The sequence below is a fragment of the Sparus aurata genome, chromosome 24 (genome assembly GCF_900880675.1).
Source record: "Sparus aurata chromosome 24, fSpaAur1.1, whole genome shotgun sequence".
Classification (NCBI taxonomy): Eukaryota; Metazoa; Chordata; class Actinopteri; order Spariformes; family Sparidae; genus Sparus; species Sparus aurata.
Genome location: NC_044210.1, coordinates 11,356,824 through 11,372,668, shown reverse-complemented (window position 1 = coordinate 11,372,668; position 15,845 = coordinate 11,356,824). Strand labels below are relative to the sequence as shown.

At 44.8% G+C, this 15,845-nt stretch overlaps 2 protein-coding genes and 10 non-coding genes across 12 annotated transcripts; 11 read left to right on the top strand and 1 right to left on the bottom strand.

Annotated features, from left to right (window-relative positions):
• Positions 1–59: 59 nt before the first annotated feature.
• Positions 60–178, top strand: LOC115577425 (5S ribosomal RNA). Its single transcript, XR_003983133.1, has one exon. It is a non-coding gene; the product is annotated as a 5S ribosomal RNA (ribosomal RNA).
• Positions 179–266: 88 nt separating this feature from the next.
• On the top strand, positions 267–385 carry LOC115577433 (5S ribosomal RNA). Its single transcript, XR_003983141.1, has one exon. It is a non-coding gene; the product is annotated as a 5S ribosomal RNA (ribosomal RNA).
• A 493-nt stretch (positions 386–878) lies between these two features.
• LOC115576571 (uncharacterized) lies at positions 879–9,269 on the top strand. The gene is made up of 2 exons (XM_030409098.1): positions 879–1,804; positions 9,157–9,269. The coding sequence occupies exons 1-2, from the start codon at positions 937–939 to the stop codon at positions 9,168–9,170; spliced, it is 882 nt and encodes a 293-aa protein (XP_030264958.1). The 5' UTR covers positions 879–936; the 3' UTR covers positions 9,171–9,269.
• LOC115577424 (5S ribosomal RNA) lies at positions 6,103–6,221 on the top strand. Its single transcript, XR_003983132.1, has one exon. It is a non-coding gene; the product is annotated as a 5S ribosomal RNA (ribosomal RNA).
• LOC115577423 (5S ribosomal RNA) lies at positions 6,300–6,418 on the top strand. Its single transcript, XR_003983131.1, has one exon. It is a non-coding gene; the product is annotated as a 5S ribosomal RNA (ribosomal RNA).
• On the top strand, positions 6,507–6,625 carry LOC115577422 (5S ribosomal RNA). The gene has a single exon (XR_003983130.1). It is a non-coding gene; the product is annotated as a 5S ribosomal RNA (ribosomal RNA).
• On the top strand, positions 6,704–6,822 carry LOC115577421 (5S ribosomal RNA). Its single transcript, XR_003983129.1, has one exon. It is a non-coding gene; the product is annotated as a 5S ribosomal RNA (ribosomal RNA).
• Positions 6,911–7,029, top strand: LOC115577420 (5S ribosomal RNA). Its single transcript, XR_003983128.1, has one exon. It is a non-coding gene; the product is annotated as a 5S ribosomal RNA (ribosomal RNA).
• On the top strand, positions 7,118–7,236 carry LOC115577414 (5S ribosomal RNA). Its single transcript, XR_003983124.1, has one exon. It is a non-coding gene; the product is annotated as a 5S ribosomal RNA (ribosomal RNA).
• On the top strand, positions 7,324–7,442 carry LOC115577403 (5S ribosomal RNA). Its single transcript, XR_003983113.1, has one exon. It is a non-coding gene; the product is annotated as a 5S ribosomal RNA (ribosomal RNA).
• Positions 7,526–7,644, top strand: LOC115577391 (5S ribosomal RNA). The gene has a single exon (XR_003983106.1). It is a non-coding gene; the product is annotated as a 5S ribosomal RNA (ribosomal RNA).
• On the bottom strand, positions 7,852–13,871 carry donson (DNA replication fork stabilization factor DONSON). Its single transcript, XM_030409097.1, has 12 exons — positions 13,329–13,871; positions 12,744–12,818; positions 12,430–12,630; positions 12,169–12,347; positions 12,003–12,078; positions 11,791–11,893; positions 9,792–9,900; positions 9,443–9,580; positions 9,151–9,349; positions 8,733–8,802; positions 8,473–8,603; positions 7,852–8,387 (listed from the first exon to the last, which is right to left on the bottom strand). The coding sequence occupies exons 1-12, from the start codon at positions 13,764–13,766 to the stop codon at positions 8,247–8,249; spliced, it is 1,860 nt and encodes a 619-aa protein (XP_030264957.1). The 5' UTR covers positions 13,767–13,871; the 3' UTR covers positions 7,852–8,246.
• Between the last annotated feature and the right edge of the window lie 1,974 nt (positions 13,872–15,845).

Below are 15,845 nucleotides of genomic sequence, written 5' to 3'. Positions count from 1 at the left end.
TTACTTGGAGACATAACTGTTGAACGGGTTTAAATAGTGTGTTTGTCTCCTGCACCTCGGCTTACGGCCATACCACTCTGAACACGCCCGATCTCGTCCGATCTCGGAAGCTAAGCAGGGTCGGGCCTGGTTAGTACTTGGATGGGAGACCGCCTGGGAATACCAGGTGCTGTAAGCTTTTTAATTTCTTCCAGTGTCGACCAGTGTCTTCTTGGAGACATAACTGTTGAACGGGTTTAAATAGTGTGTTTGTCTCCTGCACCTCGGCTTACGGCCATACCACTCTGAACACGCCCGATCTCGTCCGATCTCGGAAGCTAAGCAGGGTCGGGCCTGGTTAGTACTTGGATGGGAGACCGCCTGGGAATACCAGGTTCTGTAAGCTTTTTAATGTCGACCAGTGTCTTCTTGGAGACATAACTGTTGAACGGGTTTAAATAGTGTGTTTGTCTCCTGCACCTCGGCTTACGGCCATACCACTCTGAACACGCCCCCTTGTGTGAGTGCGTCAAACGAGTGTGCGGAGAGAAGCGCTTCAAAAAGTTATTTCGTGTTTATATCGTAGATTAAGTTTACCTTATTAAAACCTAATCCTTCTTAGCTTGGAAACAATTTCCCCCCCACAGCTCCTTGCTGTGAGGGGAGACTTCGCTTTTTGTTTGACGGACGGACAACATGGCAACAGACAAAGGAACGGAAGAGACTACACGGGTCAATGAAGACGGACTACTGAGAGGAGAAGAGACGAGCGTGCAGGTCATACGGCCAGAAACGAGAACAGAACGGGAGAAAGAATATGGCAAAGAGTTGACGGTGGAGGCGGAGGTGGAGGGACCGACGGCGATCTCAATGATGGACATACTGCGGGAAGTGGCAGCGCGATGCGGCGCCATCACCGGGTGCAGAGTGAGAGGGGAAAAGACCTTCGAAATCACAATGAAGGACGAGAAGGGAAAGCGCAAGCTCCTTGATGGCGTGCGCGTAAAAGGAACCCCAGTGCACGTAAAAGAAATACTTAATAATGACATGGTGGTCTCTTTCATAAACCTACCAGTATATATCGATGACGCCCCGATACTGGAAAGGCTGGAGCAGTGGGGAGTGCGGCCAATCTCACCGATCAAACGTTGTAAGTGGCCTGGGACGGAGATAGCGGACGGGACAAGGTACATGAAAGTCCGCTTTAACGAACAGGTCCGATCGCTTCCGTACTCAACAAAGTTTGAGACCCTGAGAGGAGCGGAATACTTTCGAGTCATACATGACCGACAGGTGCGGGTGTGCCGGCTCTGCATCAAGCCGGGACACATCTTCAGAGAATGCCCTGATTTTAGGTGCTTCAGATGCCAGAAGACGGGACATTATGCACGGGAGTGTGTGGAGCGGGACGCAGCGGCAGCCGAGGAGGAGAGGATCGAACAGATGGAGGAGAGCGAGGACGGAGGCGCTGAGGAAGAGGACGCGGGACGCAACGGCGAGGGAGCAGAAAAAGAGTTGGAGTACCGGTACAGAACTGACAGCAGCGGGAGTGGAGAGAAGGACGGCGATGGAGAAGGAATGGTGCAGGGAGGGGAAGCGGAGGAAGAGGAGACGCACGGGAAAGTAACCGAGAAAGGAGGGAGAGAAGAGAAATCGGCCAGAGAAAGAGACGAGGAGCAAAGGCAGCAGAGCAGACAAGAAACGGGAGTAAACAAGAGAGAGGAGAGATTCAAAAAGAAGACAGCTGAAGAACAGAGGCTGGCGGCAAAAAGGAAAGCAGAGGAAGATAAGACACGGGGAGAGAGGAGTAAAGGACCACGGGCTGGTATGTGATGTTTACTCTGAGCGTTGGAATTTTAGTTCTTTCTTCTTTTTATTTAGCTCTCATGACCACGGTAACCTCGATCAACGTGAACGGCCTAAGAGACAGAGGCAAACTTAAGTCACTCCTACATATGTATAGAAGTGATATCCTGTGTATACAGGAGACAAATTGGGACGAAGCCAAAGTGAAAGAGGTGAGGGAGGAGTGGAGGGGGGAGATTTATTACAATAACGGGGCTAAGAACGCAAGAGGAGTGGCTATAATGATTAAAAAACACAGTGTGGATGAAGTAAACGAGGTATATAGAGATAAGACGGGTAGAATAATAGCAATAGAGTTCAAACACAGAAATGTGCTGTTTAGATTAATCAATATATATGTTCCAAATATAGAGACAGACAAAAGAAGCACGATAGAGGAACTGAAACGGCTAGTGATAGGGAGATGCATCATATTAGGAGACTTTAATACCAGATGCAGCAGGTTAGATATAGGGAAAGGGGTAGTCTTCAGATGGGAAAAGTCGAGGGAAATGTTGATGAAGATGATGAGGGACCAATGCTTAGTTGACGTCTGGAGATATGAGAACCCAGGGAGGAGAGAATTTACTAGGAGACAGGTGAGGGAGGGAGTGCTAAAACAAAGCAGAATTGACTTGGTGCTGACACAAGGAGAGAATATGAAATACATAGACAGAATAAGACATGAAATAAACACAGTGAGTGATCATGATGGGGTGAGATTTAGGATTAAGGTAGGAGGAGAGGAGACAGGGGGAGGGATGTGGATCCTGAATGCAGCGCTCATGGAAGAGGATAAATACAGGCAACAGATCAAGGAGTTACTAGAATGCGAGATTGAGAAAATAAAGAAATACACAAATAACAATAGGGCAGACACTAATATCGGGGAGAGATGGGAGGAAATCAAGAATGGGATCAAAACAATCAGTATTAAGTACAGTAAGGAAAGAAGAAAGGAAAAGATGGGGAAAGAAAAAGAGCTGAAGGAAAGACTGAGGGTGGAGCTGAGCAAAGCGGAAGATGAGGAGGGCTATAGCATGGAGAATTATATTGTGGCAAAGATGGAACTGCAGAGACTGGAGACGGAGACATGTAGAGGAGCAATACTGAGAAGTAAGGCAAAATATGTGCTAGAGGGAGAAAGGTGCACAGCGTACTTCCTGGGACTGGAAAAAATCAAACAAAGCAAAACGTACATACATGAAATCCAGAATAAGGAAGGAGAGAGAATAGAGGATTATGTGGCCGTATTGGAGAGGGTACAGGAGTTTTACGGTGAGTTGTATAAGAGAGGTGGAACAGCGGAGGACAGTACTCAGGAGGTGCTTGATAGTGTGGACAGGAAGCTGAGTGAGGAGGACAGAGAATGGTGTGATAGAGACATAAATAGGAAGGAAGTGATGGAGGCAATAGAGGGGTTGAGCAGCGGGAAGAGCCCAGGGAGTGATGGGATAGGGATTGAACTTTATAAGGTGTACAAAGAAGAAACATCAGCAATTTTGGTTGAGGTTTTTAAGGCTATCGAAAACACAGGGAGAGCACAGGGCAACATGGTAGAAGGCGTGATCACTCTAGTCTTCAAGGGGAAAGGTAGTAGACTAGACCTGGAAAATTATAGGCCCATAAGTTTGTTGAATGTCGACTACAAAATCTTGGCCAAGGTGTTAGCAAATAGGATAAAGAAGTTAATAGGGGAGATAATCCATACATCCCAGAGCTATAGCATCCCTGGGCGCGACATAGCCGACACGTTAGGGACAGTCAGGGACATAATTGAATACATGAAGAGGGATAACGCAGGGGGAATAGTGCTAGGGATAGATTGGAACAAAGCGTTTGACAGAGTGGAGCACGAATTTCTTTTTAAAACACTGGGGAAATTTGGGTTCGGTGAGAGACTGGTGGGGTGGGTGAAGACACTGTACAAAGATGCCAGGAGCCGTGTTAAAGTTAACGGGGTTCTCACTGACAGTTTCAAACTAGGGAGATCAATAAGGCAGGGGTGCCCGCTGTCAGCGCTGCTGTATGCCATCTCGGTAGAGCCCTTCGCCCTACAAATTAAAAAAGACAGGGGAATCAAGGGCATAACATTGCCATCTGGCAATGTATACTTAATAAATCAATATGCGGATGACACCACGATCACAGTGAGGGATGGGAACAGCGTGAAAAGAGTGCTGGAACTGGCAGCAATATACGGGAGGGCATCTGGAGCGAAGATAAACAAGAAAAAATCTGAAATAATGTATATAGGCAAAATAGAGAGAGTGGAGGTGGGATTAAAGGTGGAGGAAAGATACATAAAGGTACTCGGTGTGAATCTAGGAGTCAAAACTAAAGAAGCAACTGAGGCTACATGGACAGGAGTTATTAACAAAATAAAAGCTGTATGTGGGAGGTGGAAGGCCAGGAAGCTCAAGCTAAAAGGGAAAGTAGCCGTAGTGAATAGCCTACTGCTCTCAGTGTGCATATACGTGCTAACTGTCCTGGAAATGCCACTATGGGCTAAAAATGGTCTTAACAAAATTGTATGTGATTTCATATGGGAGGGGAAGGGTGTCAAGATTGCTCAGGGAACACTGGTGGGCAAAAGGTGGGAAGGGGGGCTGAATCTACTGGATATAGAAATAAAAAAGGCGGCACTGAGGATTAAAACAGTGAAAAAATACTTGGAGGGAAGCTGCAGATATGGATGGAAGGAATTCATGGGGAAATATATCGGAGAGGTGGGAGGCATGGGACAACATGTGCTGTATATGGGCCTAAAACAGCCAATGACTGCAAATATCCCAGAGTTTTATAGAGAGGTCCTGGACGCCTGGAGGAGATTCCTACCCAAGCTCCAATATGAATGTAACACAATACAACCGCTCGCTAATCTGCCCCTGTTTCTAAACGAAAAAATCAAACATAATGGTAAAACGTTATATGAGCCCCAATTTATGGCAGGAGGAATAAGACAAATAAAGGACATCATGTACGAGGTGATCCCAGGCTTCTTACGAAGCAACTGCATATATGACCAGGTATGCGAGTTAGCAGGAATGGAGAACAGAGAGAAAGTAAATAAAATATATGAAAAGATCAAAATAAGTATACCCCCGGAGTGGACTAAAATCATCCAAAGCGAATGTGTGACGAAAGGAGAGACAAGTATGCCTGAGCTGCACGTGATAGAGAATGGGAAGAAAATTACAGTGGAACGGATGAGCGTGAAGACAGTGTATAGATGTCTGATAATGGATGTGAGGAAAGAACCAGCAGCTGAGAAAGTGTGGGGCAGAGTGTTTCCGGGAATGGATGTGAAAAAAATATGGTCCAATATAGGGATACGCTATAACAGTATAGAGTGCGAAAATAATGATTTTATGATCAGACACAATAGGATCTACACAAATGTGGTGCTAAATAAGATCAATAATGATGTAAATGCGATGTGTGAGGTCTGCCAAAGTGGTCATGAGAGTTTTTTGCATTACTTCCTGGACTGTGAAGGCCTGATTGAGTTCTTTGAGTTCTTAAAAGCACTGTTGAAAGGGAACTGGACGGGGGACTTGGATTTGGAGGAAGGATGGAGAACACTGTTCCTGTTCGGTACGTGTGAAAAAAGAAAAGGAGTAAATTTCCACCTAATGAACTTCGTCTTGAGCCACGCCAGACTTGCAGTCGTGCACAGGAGGAACTACGCACATTTCGAAGGACGGAAAGTGAAGATTAAAGTCTTGTTTAAATCACTGATGAAGAGAGACGTTACTCTGATGTCCAAATATGGAGAGGAGAGGGCGAAACACTTCTTTGTGACTGGGAACAAATTGATCTATGAAGGGCAGGGGGGAGAGATTTTGTTTAACTGGTGAAAAACGCAGGAGGGCGAAATAGCACCTGCACCCCCCGAAATAGTTATATACTTATGTGCCCTGTATCGCCCCCAGGAAGTCATGGAAAGCGTGCCCTGGGCGGGGAACGCAGCAATTTATGTTTGGTATGATTGTAAAAGGGTGTTTTGTTGTGCTGCCCCCCAGGAGGTTACATGAATTCCTGCTGATGTAAATTTGTGGATTGAAAAATAAAAAGATAAAAAAAAAAAAGAACACGCCCGATCTCGTCCGATCTCGGAAGCTAAGCAGGGTCGGGCCTGGTTAGTACTTGGATGGGAGACCGCCTGGGAATACCAGGTGCTGTAAGCTTTTTAATTTCTTCCAGTGTCGACCAGTGTCTTCTTGGAGACATAACTGTTGAACGGGTTTAAATAGTGTGTTTGTCTCCTGCACCTCGGCTTACGGCCATACCACTCTGAACACGCCCGATCTCGTCCGATCTCGGAAGCTAAGCAGGGTCGGGCCTGGTTAGTACTTGGATGGGAGACCGCCTGGGAATACCAGGTGCTGTAAGCTTTTTAATGTCGACCAGTGTCTTCTTGGAGACATAACTGTTGAACGGGTTTAAATAGTGTGTTTGTCTCCTGCACCTCGGCTTACGGCCATACCACTCTGAACACGCCCGATCTCGTCCGATCTCGGAAGCTAAGCAGGGTCGGGCCTGGTTAGTACTTGGATGGGAGACCGCCTGGGAATACCAGGTGCTGTAAGCTTTTTAATTTCTTCCAGTGTCGACCAGTGTCTTCTTGGAGACATAACTGTTGAACGGGTTTAAATAGTGTGTTTGTCTCCTGCACCTCGGCTTACGGCCATACCACTCTGAACACGCCCGATCTCGTCCGATCTCGGAAGCTAAGCAGGGTCGGGCCTGGTTAGTACTTGGATGGGAGACCGCCTGGGAATACCAGGTGCTGTAAGCTTTTTAATGTCGACCAGTGTCTTCTTGGAGACATAACTGTTGAACGGGTTTAAATAGTGTGTTTGTCTCCTGCACCTCGGCTTACGGCCATACCACTCTGAACACGCCCGATCTCGTCCGATCTCGGAAGCTAAGCAGGGTCGGGCCTGGTTAGTACTTGGATGGGAGACCGCCTGGGAATACCAGGTGCTGTAAGCTTTTTAATTTCTTCCAGTGTCGACCAGTGTCTTCTTGGAGACATAACTGTTGAACGGGTTTAAATAGTGTGTTTGTCTCCTGCACCTCGGCTTACGGCCATACCACTCTGAACACGCCCGATCTCGTCCGATCTCGGAAGCTAAGCAGGGTCGGGCCTGGTTAGTACTTGGATGGGAGACCGCCTGGGAATACCAGGTGCTGTAAGCTTTTTAATTTCTTCCAGTGTCGACCAGTGTCTTCTTGGAGACATAACTGTTGAACGGGTTTAAATAGTGTGTTTGTCTCCTGCACCTCGGCTTACGGCCATACCACTCTGAACACGCCCGATCTCGTCCGATCTCGGAAGCTAAGCAGGGTCGGGCCTGGTTAGTACTTGGATGGGAGACCGCCTGGGAATACCAGGTGCTGTAAGCTTTTAATTTCTTCCAGTGTCGACCAGTGTCTTCTTGGAGACATAACTGTTGAACGGGTTTAAATAGTGTGTTTGTCTCCTGCACCTCGGCTTACGGCCATACCACTCTGAACACGCCCGATCTCGTCCGATCTCGGAAGCTAAGCAGGGTCGGGCCTGGTTAGTACTTGGATGGGAGACCGCCTGGGAATACCAGGTGCTGTAAGCTTTTAATTTCAGTGTCGACCAGTGTCTTCTTGGAGACATAACTGTTGAACGGGTTTAAATAGTGTGTTTGTCTCCTGCACCTCGGCTTACGGCCATACCACTCTGAACACGCCCGATCTCGTCCGATCTCGGAAGCTAAGCAGGGTCGGGCCTGGTTAGTACTTGGATGGGAGACCGCCTGGGAATACCAGGTGCTGTAAGCTTTTTACAGCAGAGGGAGCTGCTACTGTATGTATGTTATCTACATTGTTGTCACTGTGATTAAAAATATTTGCTCAGTGTTTTCATTGTGTGTGTAATCACTTAGCAATGTCATTATTGTTCTGATTAATTGAGCAGCCCTGATCTAATAAACGTCTAAAACTGTCTCATCAACAATTTCATGACAAAATATTCATAGAAAGTAACAATAAAAATAAAATGTCATCGCATAAATTCCACAGAGAACATATTTATTTCCCCAGCATTCTTCTTCATGGAATATAACCTCAAAATGTGATGCTGCCTCAGAAGTTTCATTTAATAAAAGCTATTCCTCCAAAATACAACAAATTAGAAGCAATTAATACACATTTTCAAACAAGAGAGTAAACACTGCATTTATCTACATTAAAAAACTCATGTAGAAACAATGCTCTCATTACCACAGCTTTAAAGAAGAGATTAAAAGAGTGCAAAGCAATAAAATCTGCTTGTAAAAGTATCTTAAGACAGGTAGTTAAACCAGAAAACTCCTCTGAGTCTTTAAAATGAATTCAGTCTGTCAGGATCATCTTGTGTTAAATTAAACCGATCAATGACACCATCAGCTCCTCCAGGTGTAGCTGTAGTTGTTCATGTTGATGTGAGTCAGCGCAGTCTTGCCCAGGTTGGAGGGCTGCTGCAGCTGCTGGATGGAAGCAGGATGGAGACCGCAACCAGATAGATCCACTGAGCCATCAGTAACCTGAAAGCACACACAGAGCTGAAGTGACTGTGCTATCATATTATTCATGATTATTTTTTTTAAAGAAGGTATATGACTTTCTCACCTGTTCCTTGGTGGTGTGTGTGTTCATGACGGCGGTGGGTGCGTGTGTGTAAAGAGTAGCGGAGAAGTTTCCTTTCTGAGCGGGTCGGAGGAGGGTTGTGACGGTGTGGAGGGAGGAGGGGAGGATTGGTCCTGAAGGAAGGAGCGACAAATGAATAATTGCATCAGCAACTTCCTCCAGTTGTTTTATACATCAATGATAGAAAAGAAACAGAACTGGGTCTGAAATATGAGACGTGAGGTGAGACGCTGCAGCCGTACCTGTGATCTCCAGACTGCTGATGTTCTGGTACGTAGACCCAATCTGACTCTTCACGTTCACACTGCGGGCCTGGAAAAACACACACACACTCACTCATATATAGACATGTACACACAGAAACAGCATGTGTATAGTGTGTGTGCAGAGCTGGAATGTAGCTGGTACTTTATACTGTCACTCCACTACATTTTGGAGACAAACATTGGACTTTTTACTCAATAACATTTTATTTGATTACTTTAGTTACTAGTCACTTTGCAGATTACATGCTGTATCAGAGCCAAATATGTGGATAATTTACTTTAATTTATTATCAGATGCTTTTAGACTTTTACTCGAGTACCATTTTTATGGGTGACGTTCTTTTACCAAAGTAATATTTTTAACATTATATCTTTACTTTCTGTGTGTTTGTACCTTCAGCGTGTGCATCGTAGCTCCTCTGAAGGCGACGGGAGCCAGCAGTGTTGGAGGTAGCCCGGCCTGAGAGCCGGCTGAAGCCACCAGACTCTTACAGTTGATGAGGAAATTGATGAGGGTGAAGGTGTGTGATCCCTCCACACACAACACAGACTCCGGCTTGTGGTCCAGAGCAACGGTGTGGCCCTCCTTACGACTGCAGCGGTGGGTCAAAGAGCTTTAACTGGTTGTTATCATTTTAAACTTGGATATCTATCTGACATGCAGCTGATAGTATCAAAGAGGATACAGTTGGATGCTGATGCTGTCTGGCTTCTTGATTTTGTCCTGGATGCCCATCTCCTTCAGCCAGGAGAAGTCACCATCTTCATCTTCTCCTTCATCACCTGCCTGACAGTCCTCATCATCCTCCTTCAGCTCACAACACCTGCAATAATAGTTAGAAGCAGAATTGTTGCCCCTTTTCTGTTCATGTGTTTTACTCTCTGAAATGACCAGGAAATGCTACTGTTTTTGATTATTCTGAAGTGTGATCAAAGTACAAGTACAATGTGTGTCATGTGATTTCAGGGCACGAAAAAGTGAACACTCGCAAATTATTACAATCACAAGTGTAGATTAAGTGAAGAAACACTTACTCCTGTGCCTTCTCCTTCTGCTCCTCCTCCTCTCCCTGGTCCACTGACGGGTTCTGCTGCTCCCTGCTCTTCCTCCTCTCCTCCACTAGAGGGAGACTGAACTCTATGCCTGCAGAAGGTACACAAGATGATGGAAGAGCTGCAATGCAGTGGTCAAACTTCTTATGAACCAGATGGGTTTTGAATTAACAAAGATCTGATAGATGGAGGAGGAATAAAAATCGTCATCATGCACTTGAATCCTGCATTTTGGGGATGTATGACATGACAAAATCAGACCTGCCAACCTTGTCAAAATATTTTGAGTACCACTTGTGTTGTGCTGCTTTTTTTCACAGACTTTTGCAACTCCATTGCTTTGCACGCAGTAATTTCCCCATTCACTGGCTGGAAATCGGTTATAAAAAAAACAATAAAACCTATATTTTTGATTACAGTAGTTTTAATAAAGAAAATATAGACGCAGGTCGCAAGCATGGCCACTGTTCTTGATATTTATTCAAAAACTTCTGGGGGACATGGACCCTCTTCTTTTTGGCAGGTCTGCTGCCCTGTCCCTCCCTGTCTTCGTTTCCTTCATCTGCCATGGCAGTGGTTGCAAAACTTGCTGTAAAAGATTTGTTGGCTACATGTTTAAACTGTATAAATAATCACATTCCTCCTTATATACAGGCCTACTCTATCTGCAATGGATATATATAAAGGCTAAAATACACACACACACACACACACACACACACACACACACACACACACACACACACACACACACACACACACACACACACACACACCGCTGCCTCTTATTTCTCTTTTTCTATGCATTGGGGTCATTAGGGGAACATGATAGATTAGACTAATACCGTATTAACCCGAATATAGGACGACCCTGATTATAAGACGACCACTCTTTCCAAGACTAATCTTCAGAAAAAGACTCTGATAACCAAAATTTGTTTCTCAGTAAACAACTCACATACCCTCCAGTCAGTCTCTTGGAAGCGCCATATTCGGACGTTACACTCCGTAACTCCATATTTCTTGGCTGGCTGACAGTTGTTTGGCGCCTCCACTGCATTGATCACCATTATCTTAAAATTAGCATCATAGCTCCGCCTCAGATGTCTGTTAACTTGCCACACTTTTGATCCACTTTGCCCTCACCGCCCTCCATTTTCGTCTCCTGTCACTTCTTCTCCGCTGTGATTGACAGATAACCCCAGCCACAGTGTCAGTGACGTCTATACAATAAGCTGGCGCCCTCTGCTGTTGCGGTCCTGTAGCGACCCAGACAACTATTAGCATGTGTCAACGGTTAGACCCCGATTATTAGACGACCCGACTTTTTCACATAATTTTCATCAAAAAAAACCTCGTCCTATATCCGGGACAATACGGTATATAAGAAAAGACACCTCGCAAATTGTTTTTTTTTTCTTTTTTTTTTTCACTTAGACTTCGGCTCGAATGTTTCCACAGTGAAAGTAACGTTACGTGTAACGGTTCACATTTACCAAAAGCTGGCAGGTCCGCTGACACACACACACACACACACACACACACACACACACACACAGTTTACCTTTTTAAGCACCAACTGCAGCGAGTGGGGAACGGAGGACGGAAAGGGAGGCAGAGGGCAGGAGGAGGCAGGGAGGGGGGCGGGGATGTTACGCTATAGGTTCGGTAGACTCGTTATTCTCCGCTTTTCTACAATGATTGGCAGACACTGCTTCACCACGCTGCTGCATCATGTTGTCAGACATGAGTACCGCACGTGCACATTTGCCACAGAACTCACATGTCTGCAGCTTTTTGCGTAGTTTAGAGGGGCGACTCGTACCAGCGTATTTAGATGTCAAATTGCGTACTTGCTACGCAAAATGCGTACAGGTTGGCAGGTCTGCAAAGTGTGCAGGATTTGAAAAGGTCTCACTTTGTTGACTACTTGCTGTAAATATTGTTGAAATGGAAAGAATTGGTTTCTGCTGAGACTCACCTTCTGCCTTCATGGCCTCTCTGAGACCCCTGGTTGTTGGAGAGATTAATGCTGAGATGCTGCTGGATCCTCCGAGACCTGTTGCCCTGAACAACACTGTAAACTGATGGAACAGAATATATGAATAGATTCAGTCAAACCACATCGTAAATGTCATTAGACCCTAATTTAATTCAATAAAACACAGAAACCTACAAATTATATACACCTACCTGATAAGAGCAGAGATAGAAGTAAGGACACAGTCTGGCCTTCAGTAGACTGTAGAGAGACGACAGACTTACCGACCTGAAGAAGACAGTCGGAGAGAAAATGCTGTGATCTACCTGTATTGCAATAAAGTCACCATTTAAGTAAATAACAGATCTCCAGCCTCACCATTCCCTCATGAGGCTCTGCTGTAGAGCTGTATCTTGTGCCCACGGGCTACTCTTCCCAGTAAAGCTCCTCTCAGCGTTGATCCTGGGGAACAGAGAGATCCAGGGCAGGGACGGGTGCTGCCAGTACGCCAGACTCTGCTGGAAGGCACAACGAAGCTCCGAGCAGGACTTGGGATCCTGCAGGAGAACATTCAGGTTAGTGTCTTTTGTAGAACGCTCTCTAAACATGACACTGACAATAGAAAACACTTTACTGTACCTGTAGACTGTGTGGGAGGGTGCTAAACTGAGCTCTGCAGTGCTGGCTGAGGCCCAGAGCTTCCTCCTGGGCTTTAGGGTGCTCTGCCCACGACAGGGAGAGCGGGGAGGTGAAGAGGACGCGAGTCTTAAGGCTCCAGTCCGCTGGGTACGCTGTGCAGACGGGAGGAGCTATGGAGGCCGGAGCAATGGCCTGGGGACTCTGGGAAGAGAGACGAGGGGAGATAGTTTGAACTTTTAAACAACTGAGAGGAAACAGACATTTTTTCTGGATATGACAAACCAAAGTGCAAAAAATTAATGAAGAAATCCAACCTTCAGCAGTGGACTTTTCACATCGTCCTCCTCTTCTTCAAACAGAGAGTCGTCTTCAGAGAAAGTGAGACATTTCTGCAACAGGTGATGTGAAAATGGAAAATATTAAACATTATGCCACAAAACTGAATTCACTGTATTCCTTTTCATACATAACTAGGAGTCAACTACAGGAATGGGACCATTTTCTGGTCCTCATGTATTTTACTTTATGCATTTCAGCATATTAACCATATTAAACGCATCTATGACAGCCTTAAAAGAAATTCATTTCCATTCAAATCTCCTATCAGAAATATAGAAATGTAATAAACACCTACTCTTTAAATCAATAAAAAGCAACAGGTGTAACTTAATGTTGCCATATGAGCTTTAGACAGTTTTTAGATTGAATTTGGCTAACAAATAATACATAAATAGGTGATCGTTTGAATAAAAAAAAGTTTTTAAGACTAGTTCAATCAACAGGGGCACTGACATGCCGCGTTGGTTGGTTTTAAAAATTCGATTTTTTTAAAGAGGGTTCTGCATTGTGTAGCCAAAACACACTTAGCTGTACTTCAATGTGAAGGTATTTTTACTAACCTTGCTGGACATGTGTTGGTGTTCCTGTTTTTCTACCTCGTTCAGCCTCGCACTGAAAGGTAAACCCGTCTTTGTTGACATGTCATCTCCCTCCTTTTCCGTCGATCTGCACATCTTCAAACTGTCCGCAGCTTCAGCATTTCCCTCGTCGTTATAAATGAGTAGTTTCTTTTTAGGGCTGAAAGTGTTCTCGATATTTGCGAACGGGTTCCTGCGTTTTATTCCACCTCCGGAGCGATTCTGGCTGTTGAAAAGCGGCCCGGGAGAGAAGGGCCGCACGCTTGCCGGAGATGAGTCGCTTTGTCCCGGACTGGCAGTGGAGCTCTGACCGCTCGGGCTGGAGAAGACACCGGCTTCGCTTCGGGCTCTTTTCCTCCTCATTCGCATAATTTCAGCCGGTCGCTTGAAGCTGGGCGAATAGCCTGCCTGTTGAGACATACTGTAGATGTATATTTGATCAAAAGTAGCTAAATTCAACGATAAACGGTACGCTGCTATTTTGCTGTTGCGCCTTCCGCACTTTACGAATTTGGCGCGTAGCGTGCTGACGTAAAGAGCCTCGCTCGTGTTGCGTTTGTAGCCTGGGAAAAATGAGCGACCGTGATCAAACTCGTGGAATTAAAAGGGAAATCTATTTCTAAGAAAGCAGTTTTCACCCTGTGTCATGTCACTTCATGTCAAGCAATCACCTGTTTCTTTAATTTGGAAAATAAATATCATGTCTGGTTTACTGTAATACATTTACCGTCGTTACCATACAAATGTTCATGGCTTTTTACAACTGACATTAAACATATCACGTTCCTAGCGTTAAAACATATAATGATAAGCTTATCCTAATTAAGATCTGTATTTTTTTTAATTATCTACAATAAATTGATTAATCTATATTTAGAAAATCAATACAAACAAAACAACATTCAAACATAAATACTGTAGTGGCAGGAAGAGTAGGCTACTAGTTACGGACAGTGAGCGCTAGGTGGCGCAATGACTCATGGGAGTGCAATATCAAATACTCATGAGACTGTTATTGTTCAGATATATTTCGTTTTATTACTTTATGTGTTCTGAGTGTTGTGGTTGTGTCCTGTTATGTTCTAATGATGTGTGTGTTAAATTAGCATGAACATACTTTTTACATTGTGCCTCCAAGACCGAATATGATATAGCCGGTTATTGTGTTCATCAAATGTTTATATGAACTTATAAGAAAACTATGGTCTCGGAGTTTCATTGTAGAAGCTTGAGTTTTGTGTTGCACTTGAAGATCTGTAATGTGTCTCTTTCCTTGTAAGAAACACCAGATTTTAGTGTGTCCTCTTATTGTCCATGTGCTCAGTAGCTAATTTAAAGTTGTAGTCTGTAGCTATTTTTTTTTTTTTTTGTTATATTTGCTAAAGTTGGCATTATGATCTGACTCATAATTTGATGTGCAAGAATCCACTGCTCCTGGATCAACACAACCAATCAGAGCCAAGGGAAGTGTCGGATAAGTGTCAATCATTCTTGTGCATGCTGCTGGCAGCCCCAGTGTCCCTCCTCTGCGCAGGCGCAGTGCCTGCTCTCACCTGGTCAGATACGTTCAAGCTCAAACTCAAACTGCGAACAATGGAGGAGAACAGAGAACAACAACAGAGCCGAAGAATGCCCCACCATTGCCCACGTCAAAGAGAAGAAATAAGAAGACTGACAAAGAAAAGCAGTGTAAAAACAAAGAATTGGACCGAGCCAGAGAGAGAAAACCAGCATCATTTCAGAGGTGGAGGGAGCGGTGGGATTTGTAAGGACTCAAGAGCTACGCAGAGTTGGCCACCTTTGCGGGACAGGTAAGAACCCCTGCTTTATATATGTTTCATTCTAGGTTTTAACCACAAGGCTATGGTGGCAGTGGTTACACTAATACTTGCAATAGCACATTATCTCCTTATGAGGTTGTAGTCGAGCTACGTAGCTTGTTGGTAAATCTGGCTTGTTAGCTTGTATGCTAACTCTGGCGTTTAGCTTTGTGTTTATGGCCACTGGTTAGCAAAAGTGTCATTCAAGTGACCAGGCAGTTATAATAAAGTTAGTTTGTGTCCTGTACACTCCGAAGTGGTTGAATTGGTTTAGAGAAATAAAGTTACTCTGGCAAAATTGTTGCACCAGGTAATGATTAGCTGGTAACTACGCTACAGCGATGTGAGGAATATTGTTTGTTACTCGGGATATCTACAGTGATCTGCATGAGGCACTTGTCATTGTTATGTAGTTGTATTGATCAGAAATAGAACAATCAGGGCTTATTTTGTTGTTGTTGTTTTTGACACCTTCGTTATCTGGCTTCCTCTGTTACCATGGTTACGGCAGGCTCCTCTGAGTCTCTTCTGGCTCACTCCACTTTTTTCTCAAAACTCCAGACTGCAGCTTTAAGTGACACCCTGATTCTACACAACTGCACACACACACACACACACACACACACACACACACAGCCTTTGGACTTGCAGTGCATCTCAACTAGATAAATAAATAAAT

What these genes read in the sequence shown, in the direction of transcription:
- LOC115576571 (XM_030409098.1), top strand. Translation starts at nt 937, where the DNA reads ATGAAGGACGAGAAGGGAAAGCGCAAGCTCCTTGATGGCGTGCGCGTA.
- donson (XM_030409097.1), bottom strand. Translation starts at nt 13,766, where the DNA reads ATGTCTCAACAGGCAGGCTATTCGCCCAGCTTCAAGCGACCGGCTGAA. An exon ending in ACCAACACATGTCCAGCAAG is followed by an intron (nt 12,819 to 13,328) that starts GTTAGTAAAAAT and finishes CACCTGTTGCAG; the next exon opens with AAATGTCTCACTTTCTCTGA. An exon ending in CTACGATGCACACGCTGAAG is followed by an intron (nt 8,803 to 9,150) that starts GTACAAACACAC and finishes GTGTTTTTCCAG; the next exon opens with GCCCGCAGTGTGAACGTGAA.